Here is a 13,390-nt window from a genome sequence, read left to right as displayed (position 1 = left end):
TTTGTAGCACTTTTGTGTTGCCGAATATCTCTGTTGAAGAAGTTTGACTCACGCTATTCCCATTTTCACTATGTGATCAAGCAAGAAAATGGGCATATTCCCTCGAACCAGGGGAGATAACTTCGTGGGAACAGGTTGTCAAGAAGTTCATAAAGAAGTATTCCCTTCCTACAGAAAATGCAAGAAGGAGAAAGTTAATCATGAATTTTAAACAAGAAGAAGACAAATCATTCAGCGACGCGTGGGCGAGGTTTAAGAGATTAGGACGAGATTGTCCGCACAACGGATTACCAAACTACCTCCAGATGGAGATATTTTACCATGGATTAAATCCTGCATCGCAGACTGCTGCCAATGCGGCAGCAGCAGGCGGATTGCTAGATTAGACGTATGATGAGGCTAAAAACATTCTTGATCACATATAAAAAAATCATGAAGATTGGCAGGAAAGCGATCAACGAGTAAAACCAAGAGAAGGTAATACAAATAACGGTGCCATCGCATCTTTGAAAATCAAATGAATGTGATGATAAATTTGTTACAGGGCATCGCAATCAACAATCTTGGAACACAGAGAGGGCAGGTCAATGCAATAGAACAGACGAGCACCAGTTGTGCAATATGTGAAGAATCGCATTCGATTGATGAGTGTCCATGGAACCCGCAGTCAATCTACTTTATTAAGAACAACCCTTTCTCAAATACATACAACCCCCAGGTGGAGAAACCACCCTAATCTCGCTTGAAAAAATAACCAACAACAAGGTTACCAAACTATGACACATAAAGAAGGACCACCAGGATTTTCCCAAAGATCAACAACAACAACAAGCCAGCAGCTCGCAAGCACTGCCATCATCCTCTCTAGAGAACCTATTAAAACAGTATATTGAAAAGAATGAGATGGTCCTCCAGAACCAGGAGACTTCCATCCGCAATCTAGAAATCCAAATAGGACAGATTGCAAGAGAGCTGAAAAATAGACCGCAAGGTACATTGCCGAGCTCAACTGAGCTCCCTTGCAACCTGGGGAATACAGGGAAAGAGCAATATCAAGTAGTCACCCTGCGAAGTGGAAAGACGACAACGGAAGAGTCGAGTAAGACCAATCCAAATGCGATGGAATCCAAGAAATCGTTGACGCAAGATGAATTAGAAGAGCCCGAGACGATGGAACCGGATGTTGCGACCACCTTCAAACCTCTAGAGCACGAAACAATAAAGGTACAACTACCACCATTCCCGCAAAGACTGAAAAAGAAGCAAAATGATGAAGGCCAGTATCATCGCTTTCTGGAATTATTAAAACAGCTACACATCAACATTCCTTTTACAGAAGCAATAGAGCAAATATCGAAATATGCCAAGTTTTTTAAGGACATTGTGTCAAAGAAAAGAAGCACGGGAAAGTTCACTATGGTGGCATTAACGAAAAAATCAAACACGATAATCCCACCAAAGATGCGCGACCCAGGAAACTTTCCAATACCCTGCTCAATTGGCGGGATATACATCGGTCAAGCGCTATGCGATCTTGGGGCCAGCATAAATTTAATGCCCCTTTCAATCTTCAAACAGTTGAATGTGGGGCAACTGACGCTCTTGACGGTGACTCTCCAGCTTGCGGACAGGTTCTTAGTACACCCTGAGGGAAAGTTGAAGGATGTCTTGGTCACAATTGATAAATTCATTTTACTAGTAGACTTCATCATTTTAGATTATGAAGCGGACAAAGATGTGCCTATCATATTGGGACGACCATTTTTATCAATTGGTTGTGCTCAAATTGATGTGCACAAAAGAGAGATCATGATGAATAAAAAAAGGAAGAAGCTCAGGTTTAACATCATCAAAGTAATGAAGTATCCAGAAGATGAAGACCTATCAGAATCTGACAATAAAAATAGTTGTGATGAAGAATTGGAGTTCGAAGAAGAAGATGAAGGAGAGGATGCGACAGCATCCGTACAAATCTACCATGTAATCACAGAGACAGTAAGCCATGACAAAAATTTGAATTTAAATAAAGAGAGAAAAATATAGAAACCTTCCTTAGAACAACCATCTACCTTGGAGTTGAAAACTCTGCCAAGTCATTTGAAGTATGTTTTCCTTGGGCAAAATGAAACCTTGCCGGTGATAATATACTCTACGATACCAGAAGAATAAGAAAGTGCGCTACTTAGCATTTTGAAGAAGTATATAAAAGCAATTGGGTGGACGCTAACAAATATAAGAGAAATTAACCCAACATACTGCATGCATAAAATTTGTCTCGAGGAAAACCAAAAAGGGTCTATCGAACTTCAATGCAAATGAACCCTGCGATGAAGAAGGTTGTAAAAAATGAGATCATTAAATGGTTGTACGCAGGCATCATATACCCAATCGCCGACAACACGTGGGTGAGCCCCATGCAATGCGTTCCCAAGAAGGGAAGAATGATGATAGTCCCGAATGCAAACAACGAATTAATACCTATGAGGACCGTCACTAGCTAGAAGATTTGCATGGACTATCGGAAGCTTAATGCGGCGACGAAGAAGGATCATTTCCCTTAACCTTTTATTGATCAAATTCTAGACCGACTAGCAGGAAATGAATGCTTCTGTTTTCTTGACAGATATGTGGGCTACAACCAGATAATGAGTACCCCCATCATGGTGATGATGGGATAATAGAAAGAGAATAGCTTTCTTGGAATTTGGCCGGTTGGTTGGTACCATATGAAATGTTTGCTTTTCATCGCATGTCGTTTGGATTATGCAATGCGTCGAGCATCTTTCAGAGGTGCATGATGGCAATCTTCTCCGAGTATCTCGAGGATTCAGTGGAAATCTTTATGGATGATTTCTCAATTTATGGGCAAACGTATGAAGTCTGTCTGAAAAACTTGGAGAGGATACTAAAAAGATGCAAAGAGACCAATCTAGTGCTAAATGGGGAGAAATGACATTTCATGGTTAACGAAGGAATTGTGCTCAGGCACAAGATTTCCAAAGAGGGGCTGGAGGTGGATAAAGCAAAAATTGAGGCTATTGAAAAACTTCCACCTCCAACAAATGTGAAGGCTGTAAGAAGTTTCTTGGGACATGCAGGATTCTACCGACGATTTGTGAAGGACTTCTCTAAGATAGCTCGACCGTTGAGTGCGTTGCTAGAGGCTGACAGAACTTTTGACTTTGATTCACAATGCCTCAACGCATTCAAAGTACTGAAGAACGCATTAATTATCGCGCTTATTTTGATCGCACCCGACTGCACAAAGCCATTCGAGCTAATGTGCGATGCCAGCGGTTATGTGATGGGGCAGTATTAGAACAGAAGGAAAAGACAATGCTACACCCCATTGCGTCCCATCGTATACGCGAGCAGAACATTGAACTCCGCCCAGGCGAACTACACTACCACAGAGAATGAGCTTCTTACGGTAATCTTTGTGCTTGAAAAATTTAGACCATACTTATTGGGATCCAAAGTTATAGTTCACATCGACCACTTGACAATAAAATATTTGATGGCCAAAAATGATGCAAAGCCGAGGCTAATCCGATGGGTTCTCCTCCCCCAAGAATTCAACATGGAGATAATTGACCACAAAGGAATGGAGAACCAGGTCGTTGACCACCTATCGAGACTAGAGAATCCGGAAGAAAACCGCATTCAGTCGGAGGTGAATGCATCCTTCCTAGATGAGTAGTTTTTCAAACTTGAAGAATTACCATGGTACGTAGATGTTATCAATTTTCTGGTTTGCGAGCAATTTTCAAAAAATTATACAGCCCACCAAAAGAAGCGGCTCATACACAAATGTAAATCCTACTTCTGGGACGAGCCAAATCTTTACAAAAGGGGGTCAGACCAGATCTTATGACTCTATGTGCCAGAGACTGCTTTTCAGTACATACTTTCTCAATGCCATGACTCACCCTATGGTGGACATTTCGGAGGTCAACGCACAACAGCAAAAGTTTTACAGAACGGGTATTATTGGCCCACTTTATGTAAGGATGCAAGAGACTATTCTATGAAATACGACAAGTGCCAACGCACAGGAAACATTTCTTGGAAGATTTGATGCCGATGAACATTATATTGGAATTGAACTCTTCGATGTGTGGGGCATAGACTTTATGGGACCATTTCCACCATCAAATAGTCACAAATATATTCTGTTGGTCGTCGATTATGTCTCCAAGTGGATTGAAACGGTATCATGCATCGCAAACGATGCAGCGACAGTCTACAAATTCTTATGGAGAAATATCTTCACTCCTTTTGGCACCCCCACGTGCCATAATAAGTGATGAAGGCTCTCACTTTTTCAATGGCATCATCAACAAACTGCTGCTCAAGAAAAATGTCCATCATAAAGTTGCCACCGCATATCACCCCCAGACAAACGGCCAAGCCGAGGTGTCTAATAGAGAAATCAAGCTGATTCTAGAAAAGGTGGAGAAGCCCTCACGAAAGGACTGGGCCATGAAGTTTGACGATGCCTTGTGGGCATATAGAACTGCCTATAAAACACCCATATGCATATCCCCGTATGCGCTGGTGTTGGGAAGGCATGCCATTTATCTCTGGAATTAGAGCATAACGTGTTGTGGACAGTGAAGAAGCTCAACTTTAATTTGAAGACCGCAAGGGAGGAGAGAAAACTTTAGTTGCTCAAGCTAGACGAATGGAGACTTCAAACATATGAAAATGCCAAGATCTACAAAGAACGTTCAAGGCGTTAGAATGACAAACGACTGTGTGAAAAGAAGCTCCATGTTGGTCAGAAGGTCTTGCTATTCAACTCTAGGCTACGACTCTTTCCGGGAAAATTGAAATCACGTTGGTCTGGACCATTTATAATTAAAGAAGTATTCCTGCACGGTGCGGTCGAATTAACAAATGAAGAAGGGACCATCGCATTTAAGGTAAATGGCCAAAGAGTCAAGATGTATCATGGAGGAGACTTTCATCGCGAGAAAACCTCCGTGGACTTAAGGAATCCTTAATGAAGAAGAAACGAGTATTTCCTGCGTTGATAAGCAACACAAACTCATCAAGGACAAATCTTGTTTTGAGTATCCTTTTGATATTTTTCTTTTATGAATTTATCTTACTTTTTGTATAACCACTACTCTTTAAAATTACCAACTATTTCGTTCATACTTTTTACCCTCTTGATATTTAACAATGATCGTAGTGAACGATTGCGATGGCGCTACTCGATAACCTCAAACACGAGACCTGTTCGATCAGCCCATCACAATCAAAGGATTAACCCACCGCAAGCAAGGATGCGATCACAGATGATGTGGGCAACAGAGCAAATTTGGGGGTTGTGTCTTTCAATTTTTGCACCTCTCATCTCATTTTAATATTACTAAATTTTATCATCACATCCTCTTTAGTTTGACTCAACCATTGAATTTTGATTCTTTATTTAGTCATCGCATTTTTCTCCGTACCAATTACGACTTCAATGATGAAATTCATGCCTTTATTCCTTACCGCGTGTACTAGAGTCAAATTAATTTCAGGACATTCAATTCATGAAACATTTCAATTTAGCGGGCTACCAGTTTTCCTTCAAAATTATTTTTACGAAATTTCCTAAGTTCATCGCATGAGTTATTTCGTCTATCAGCAATGAGGATATTGTTGTATATAAATTTGGGGGCGCTAGTATTTATTTTCAACCTTGCTACTTTTAGAAATGTCAATCTAAAAAAAAATTAGCATTGAGATCGAATCCTATTCGTAGTTGGATGTCTGCATGACACCCGTGTGGGCAAGCCAAAACGAAGGTGGGAATCATGATCAACGCATAAATCAAGTGATCGCAACTCCACTGCCAAATAAAGAAATGGGCATGAGTTGAAACTGAGAAAGAGCGCCTTGCTCGTAGTTGTATATTCGCATGACACCCGTAGAGGCAAGCCAAAACGAAAGCTGGGCACTTGGATCAGCGCAAGATTACAAAAAGAATATCTGAATCACATAAGGATAAAAATCATTTGGAACACCCCGGTTGGAGAAAGTTTGAAATAAATCATGCGATGTCCTGGAAACGAGTAAAGTTTTTTTTTAAGGTTAAACTTGCGGTCCGTAAAAATTAGAAATATTTTAGAAAGAGATCAGGATAGAAATTAAGAAGGCATTGGTTCATGAAATTTGAATAAAGCACCTTGAGAAGTCTAGGTAGGGTAAAAACGGTTGACTTTTTAAAGAAAATCTTTAGTTTATGCTTGAGGACAAGCATTGTTTTAAATTTGGGTGTGTGATAACTGGTAGAAATACAAGTTATTACAGCTTAATTAAGTAAAACAATGAGAGAATGCGACGGTAAAATAAGCAATATCATGTCCAAAAGCGCTAAACTGAAAGGAATTGCGATCACATGCGCCCATCGCATAAAAGCAGTTAATTTACTTGTTTTGTGCAGGAAAAATGCGATGGCGCAAGTAAAATTTCGATCCAAAGGAACAAAACGTCAACACGCTTGAAGATTGTGATCACAAAGTCATGCGATCGTATGCAATCATAAGAAGTTTCTTAAAAAGGTGGCCGCATAAAGACTGCACATCAAGGTGACGACACAATAAATCACGATGGGACGAAAAGCTGATAACAATCAAATTCGAATTTAGTTGACAAGCCGTTAAAGCCACACTATTGCAAGTACACTCAACTTTCGATGACTATTAATCGGCGCATCAGAGCAGGGGAATTAATGGCCGCCCATCATTGCAATCACTAGCAAGAAAGGCTGTTTCACCTTGAGCTTTATAAATACTGAAGGCCACCATTGTAAACAAGGAAGAAGTTAGAGAGTCGTTAGTCTGTTCAAGTACATACTCATACTTATACTTAGAATACAAAGACGAACAAGGAGACGAGGAAACCGAGAGATCATTCCCAGACAGATCGAGAAACTGCCGGAAAGCGTTACAAAAGAGAGAGGGTAAACATTTGCGAGAGCAAGAATATACATCCGGAACAGAGTTGAAGTGAAAAAGAACAGTGTAAAAGGCCACAGGAAGCAAGACATTGCTTACCGGGCTTCTTATCTCTCAATTCCATTTGCTATTCTGTATTCAGTACTTTATTTATAGAAAATGGGAATCTCATTTTAATCTATGTTTAATCTCTCCATACTTTGCATGAGTAGCTAAATTTCTGAATGGGTTGAGAAGTACTTAGCTAGCATGACTTAAGATTTATATTTTATGCGATCATCTTGTCTTATGTATGCGTCATTCACCCTTTAGAGATACTTGAGAGAGTAGTTTAAAGATAGAATCTAGTCTTGAGAGATTTAGATTAGAATCTAGGCTCGAGAGAGTCAGATTAGAACCGTATAAGCAAGAAATAGAAACTTAGACATAAGTTCTATTGCTATCTACACATCGCATGCACCCTAGAAATAGGTATGATTATATCCAGTCACCTTGTTTTATGTGTGCATTATTCATCATCACATAGAAAAGAATAGAGGCTTAGACATAAGTCCTATCGACTTTATCGTATACTCATCGCATGCGTCCTAGAAATTGGAGTTATGACATTTTGCATTGAGAGATGACGTACTGTTATTTGTGTGTAACATGATCGCATAACTTGTACATAATCTTAGGAAGTGTTAGTTAAACCCCTTTTCAACCCTTTCATCGCATACTCACTGTAACTCTCGATTTCATCAAGTCTGCGTTCAAATCTGTCGCATAGGAAAAATCTTAATCAAAACACAATCCAACTCATTTATTTTTACTACTGCAAGAGAATCAAAGTGACTGTCGCATACTTACTTAGTAGTCCTTGTGTTCGATCCTGGACTTACCAGGAAACCTAATAAGGCTTATACTTAGGTCTTGTTAGGGAAACTTGCATGTTCATCGCATAACATATATCACCGCAAACTCACACCATAATCGTATCACAATTACACGCATCAATGTATTGTATATGATGTAATATTACAACTGTAGGTTATAAATATAATATGATAAGTTAGTTATTGTATTTATTTATAATTTATTAATTATTTTATAATTAAATTTCTTTTTCTCAATAACCAACCTTAATGGGTGGTTACACGGTTTTATGGCTAAGTGGGATAAAATGAAAATTTGTTTTTCTAATCATTCTACGAAAAGAGTTATCGAATTAACTATTGAGTGACTACACAATAGCATCGAGTTTACTATATGATAGTGCTCCTAACTAAACGATCGAGCATCGAGTCTATGCGATAGACTTCCATCTTCTACACGATGGTGCTGCTTTTACTCGATCGTATACCTCTTTCCCTTTAACCAAAATAAGCCAGAGCCCACCATTCCTGGATTCTCACACCGAGAATACCAAGGTAATCTAGTGATTGTGTCCGGATTTGTTCGAGGATCGAGTTGATACTCGTTGATGTTTGAGGGAGTTCGAGCTGCTCGTTGTGTTCGTGACTGATCGAGGGATATACTTGAAGAAAGTGTTCTTCAAATGTATTGTCTCTCTAACCCTTGTATTTATTTCAAGAAGCTTGTTGTAATTTATGATTTAATGCATAATCTATTTAATATGACTATGAATGTATGAGTTATTTCACAATGGAGTTTAAACGATCCGTTTCCACTCATAGGTCCTCTATATTTAGAGTTTCTTAAATCTATATACTACAGATCGTTCATGTTATCACTTAAACACAATCCACCTGTATGTCTCTATATACATGTTTACAGAAGATAACCTTGGATGTTTGTTTATTAGTTTTGTGGGTTAATTCTACTAAATATTGAATAAAATACCTCAGATTTTATTAAATAAATAAATTGTTTGTACAATACAATTACAAACTCAGGACCCACGAGATTTAGGACATCAATTAGAACAACTGGTTTACTGAAGAATGTTACTCAACTTGGCTCCTTCTATCATTGTCTTATTCGTGAGTTTTTTGTTAATCTCCCTGCTTCATTTGATGATTCAAGTAGTGCTAAGTACAAAAAGGTGCATGTTCGAGGTGTTTGCTTTACCATTTCTCCTGCCATTATCAATGCTTTTCTGGATTGTGAAGATTCCTCTACTCTCGATGAGCCTCACCCGTCCACCGAGGATTTGATGTCTGAATTGACTGGAGGGACTTGCTCTACTTAGCCTCAAGCTAGTCAATTGTCTGTTGCTGCCTTAAGTGTGAATTATGCTATTCTCCATAAGATCGGCATTGCCAATTGGTGCCCTTCCACTCATGGCTCTAGGAAGTCCCCTTCCCTTGCAATCTCGTTGTATCAAATTGGCAGTGAATCGCAGTTTAACTTTGGTGTGTTTGTGTATAACCAATTGTTATGCCATGTTGAGTCCTATGTCATTAAGTCTGGTAATTCGTCTAGTACTATTTTAAACAATATGTTGGGAATATGACCAAGGTTTTAAATTGACTATGAAAGATCCATGATATATAATGGAAGGACAATACCATAAAAAATCATTCATGCATTAATTCTCAAACATGTATAGACTTCTTCAAATGTCGATTTTATAAATGGATGATTAGAGTAAATGAATACACGATTTTCAAAGAAAATTTTGTCTAAAAGACTTAAATTGATTTATTTATGAAAGTTTCTATGTTTAATTGATACAATTATAAATTTAACATGAAGTTTTTCTAAAGGAGACATAATGAATGGTGTAAATTGATACACTTACAAAAATTTAAAGTTTAAATCGATACAATTGTTAGTTTAGGTATAAATTACTACAACTTCTATACTTTTGGTGTGAAATATTTAGTTTACAATTTAACTTAGAATATGTAAAAGTCCAAGAAACTTTCTTAATATTTGACATTTAGATTTGTTTATTTCATGTCACAAATTCCAAACCAAACAAACGCCAAAAATAATCACTTCTTATGTTAATATCAATCACATAGCAATAATAATTCACAACGATTTTCAAAATATTTTGGTCATGTTCTTTTTCTATATAAAATAATGGAAAATAAATATAATTTTGACAATGACCATGTGGATCATTGACCTATTGGCCCTTAGTCATCACTTTATTTTTGGCCGCAAGAGACGCTTTGTGAAGTGTCTTGTTTTTTTTAAAAAAAAAAAATATTTTTTATAATAATAATAATAATAATAATATATTTATTTATTTATTTATTTATTTATTTCAAATCACATGGCACGTTTAGCAGTTAGCACATACTTGAAAGTTGGAACTGTACTTTCTAACCCTTTTTAATGAAATAGTATCTAATTTTGCATATATACATCTAAAATTTACCACTTCTAGAAAGAACCACTTCTAAATATTGCACCCCTTTTTTATATTCATATATTTTGTTTAAATTTTTTTTTTAAATAAATAAATTTTGTCTCAAAACTTTTCAAATCTTATTTCAGTACTTTATCTTCCTTTATTTCTAACTTAATAACATATTCTTCAAAAGTTCTCTATTTATTAGATATTTAGGTTCAACAACATATAAACTCCCAAATCTTTTCATTTATTTTAAAAATATCCTTTCTTTTTTCCTTCTGAAAAAATGCAATGTTTTCCTTCACCTTCAATAAATATTTTAGATATTTATATTGTCGATGAATATTGAGTAGTCTATACTATCACACCATCTCAAATCCTGAATTTTGTTCCAAAGTAATTTTGTAACTTTGGAAGAATATGGTAAAAAATACCTCTAAATTTTATCATTTATTTTCTAAGTAACATTTTTTTTTCGTTTTTTTCCATAGATGAGGATCGAATTTTGACTTTTTAGGAGAAACACCATATCAATTACCGTCTAACTAAACTCACTTTAACACCACCACATTTTTTCTCCTTATAATGTTACTTAATGATTGTTCGATGAATATTAATTCTTAAAACAGTTAATGGTGTTTAGATCTCGATTTTCATGTCATCAAAGTAACTTTTGAAACAAGGTTTTTTTTTATTAAAAAAACTAACTAATTTAACAAGGAAAAAAAAAAGAAAATAATAAGTCAATGTTCCTTTCAAATTATCTTCACACCCAAAATATTTTCTGTATTTGACTTCCTTAAATTAAGTAATTTAAAAAAAAAGAGGGGGGGGACAATTTCACTAGTTGGCTTAGTTCGTACCCTCTAGATGGTGCAGAAGAGGAGGAAAGCTGCGTGCAGATCCCGATGCATCTTCTCCATTAACGCCTTAAAAATGGCAGAAACCTCCGCTCTGTTACAATCATCACTTTCACTTTCACTATTCTCCTTTTCATTGAACCTCCCAACCCTAACACGGCCGTCGGAGTAAGCTTTACACGCCGCCAGTATCCCTTTCCCTTTCTCCCCAAAGTAATTCTTCACAAACTCCTCGTAATTCTTCGGCGGATTCTTCATCAATCTCATCATCATCTTGCAACAGAACAAGTACGCTTCCTTATTGTATGCATCTGAGTAAATCTCCGCTTCCACCTCCTCTTCCAGTTCCGGTTCGTTGAAATACGGCTTCTCATTCAACACCAGCGCTTGAATCGATATTAAAATCTGTAAAACTGTCGAAATCGCTGGATTCCATCGCTCTTCTTCTTTTCCATCCCAGGTGTTTATCAAACTCAAGCACACGTAGCCGTCTTCGTATAGGTTAGGGTTTAATCGTAGTCCGTAGGAATGGTAATACACCATCGGAGGACTATTCGGATAGTCCGAGGTGAAAGCTAGGTCGAAGAAGAACAATCCGTCGTGATATGGAGTTCCGGCTGGACCTACGATTACTGCTCGTAGAAGATCGATTCTCTCTTCGTAAGCACGAACGAAAATCGATTCCGGAAGATTTCTTTCGAGAATCTTCCATTCTCGCATGATCTTCTTTGAGACATCCGATCCAATGCAGTTCGCGAAGAGGTTTGAATCGGCGTAATGGTGATCGGAGTAGTCGCTGACGATATCGAACTGTTTGAAGGAGAACGGCGTTGGCGGTGGCGATCCGTTAGGTTCGTCACCGCCGTCTTCGGTGGCGGGGTGTTTGTCTTCGCCGTCGTGTGAATAACAGAGAGGAGAAGACGAAGGAGAAGACATGTTTGTTTGTTTGTTTGTTTTTTAATTTTTTTTAGAGATGATTAACTGAAGAGGGGAGAATAAAAGATGAGATTCCTTTGTTCAAAACGACGGAGGAAGTGTCGTTTTAAGAAAGTGACGGAAAAACAAACTAATCGTTCTGGCGGTGTCTCGAAAAGGAGTCAGTTTAGTACCAAATGTCCAATGGCTATTTATGGACTAAAAAGGAATCACCGGGACGATTTTTTAAATGTATATAAATTGTTTTTTACTGTTTTATGAATTTTATTTTATTTTTTTAAAAAAAAAAGGTCGAATTGAAAATAATAATAATAATAGTAGAAAAAATAGAATGTCTTTTGCTAAATCACGGAAACTTTTCCATTTATTTTGTTACGTGCAAAAGCTCTAGAATAATGTCGTTGTGTTGTGACTTGAAATGGTATGTAGTAAGTGACCGTTTTAACTCTCCATCTTAATATATTTATTCAATATCAAAATTAATATTCAATTTAAAAAAAAAAATAGAATTGTGAATTTTAGGTCATATTTGGTAATTATTGAATTTTTAAAAGTTAAAATTTGAAAATTAAAAAACAGTTTTTAAAAGTTTGCTTATTTTTTAATTTTGGCTAAAAAGTCAACTATTGTACATATATATCCAAATCATGGTAAGAATTTGAAAGAATATAAGCTTAATTTTAAAAAATAAAAAATAGAAAACAAAATGTAAGAATCTAATTTTAAAGATATCACGTGCTATTTTCTAAAATTTTCTTCCTTAGATGTTTAATTAAAAGAATTATCATTCAACTTTTATATTGAAAAGAAAATTAATCTATATACCTTTTAAGCCTTTTGATATTCTATCGCTTATCTCAAACTAATAATTTATAATTATTTTCATTTAAAATCAACTCAAATTATCTAATAAAATTAAATTTCTTTCCAAATCTCACCGAACTAACTAAAAAAGAAAAACCATGACATAATCTTTTCTAAGTAATTTGAAAAAACATAGGAAAAAAAATGAAAAATTACCCATTTTAATAAAAAACAAAAAATTGATGTTATCCATTTGATTTTAGCATTTTCTCCGATCACCATTACTAAAAGCGAAATTTTAAAAGAATAACTAAATTGATTTAATTATGAAAGTTTAGAGTTTTAGATTATATAGTTATTAATTTGAAGTTTGAAGTAATAAGTTTATAGGTATAATTTTTTCTAATATAATAAGGATGAGAGATTTGAACCACAAATTTAATGGTCATTAACACATCTAAGATGTCGAGTTAATGCGCACTTTGACGTTTATGTGTATAAATTAATCTTTACCTTTTACATATTATTCT

The 13,390-nt window shown here is 36.3% G+C and overlaps 1 protein-coding gene across 1 annotated transcript; it reads right to left on the bottom strand.

The window, feature by feature from the left end:
• Positions 1–11,025: 11,025 nt before the first annotated feature.
• On the bottom strand, positions 11,026–12,260 carry LOC120092860 (probable ubiquitin-conjugating enzyme E2 25). The gene has a single exon (XM_039051093.1). It carries the CDS (start codon positions 12,054–12,056, stop codon positions 11,127–11,129), a length of 930 nt encoding a protein of 309 aa, XP_038907021.1. The 5' UTR covers positions 12,057–12,260; the 3' UTR covers positions 11,026–11,126.
• Positions 12,261–13,390: the final 1,130 nt, after the last annotated feature.

Source organism: Benincasa hispida, chromosome 12 (assembly GCF_009727055.1).
Source record: "Benincasa hispida cultivar B227 chromosome 12, ASM972705v1, whole genome shotgun sequence".
NCBI lineage: Eukaryota > Viridiplantae > Streptophyta > Magnoliopsida > Cucurbitales > Cucurbitaceae > Benincasa > Benincasa hispida.
The sequence above is the reverse complement of the archived record's forward strand: the minus strand, read 5'-3'. Positions and strand labels throughout refer to the sequence as shown.

Coding starts and splice junctions, on each gene's coding strand:
- LOC120092860 (XM_039051093.1), bottom strand. CDS start 12,056: ATGTCTTCTCCTTCGTCTTCTCCTCTCTGTTATTCACACGACGGCGAA.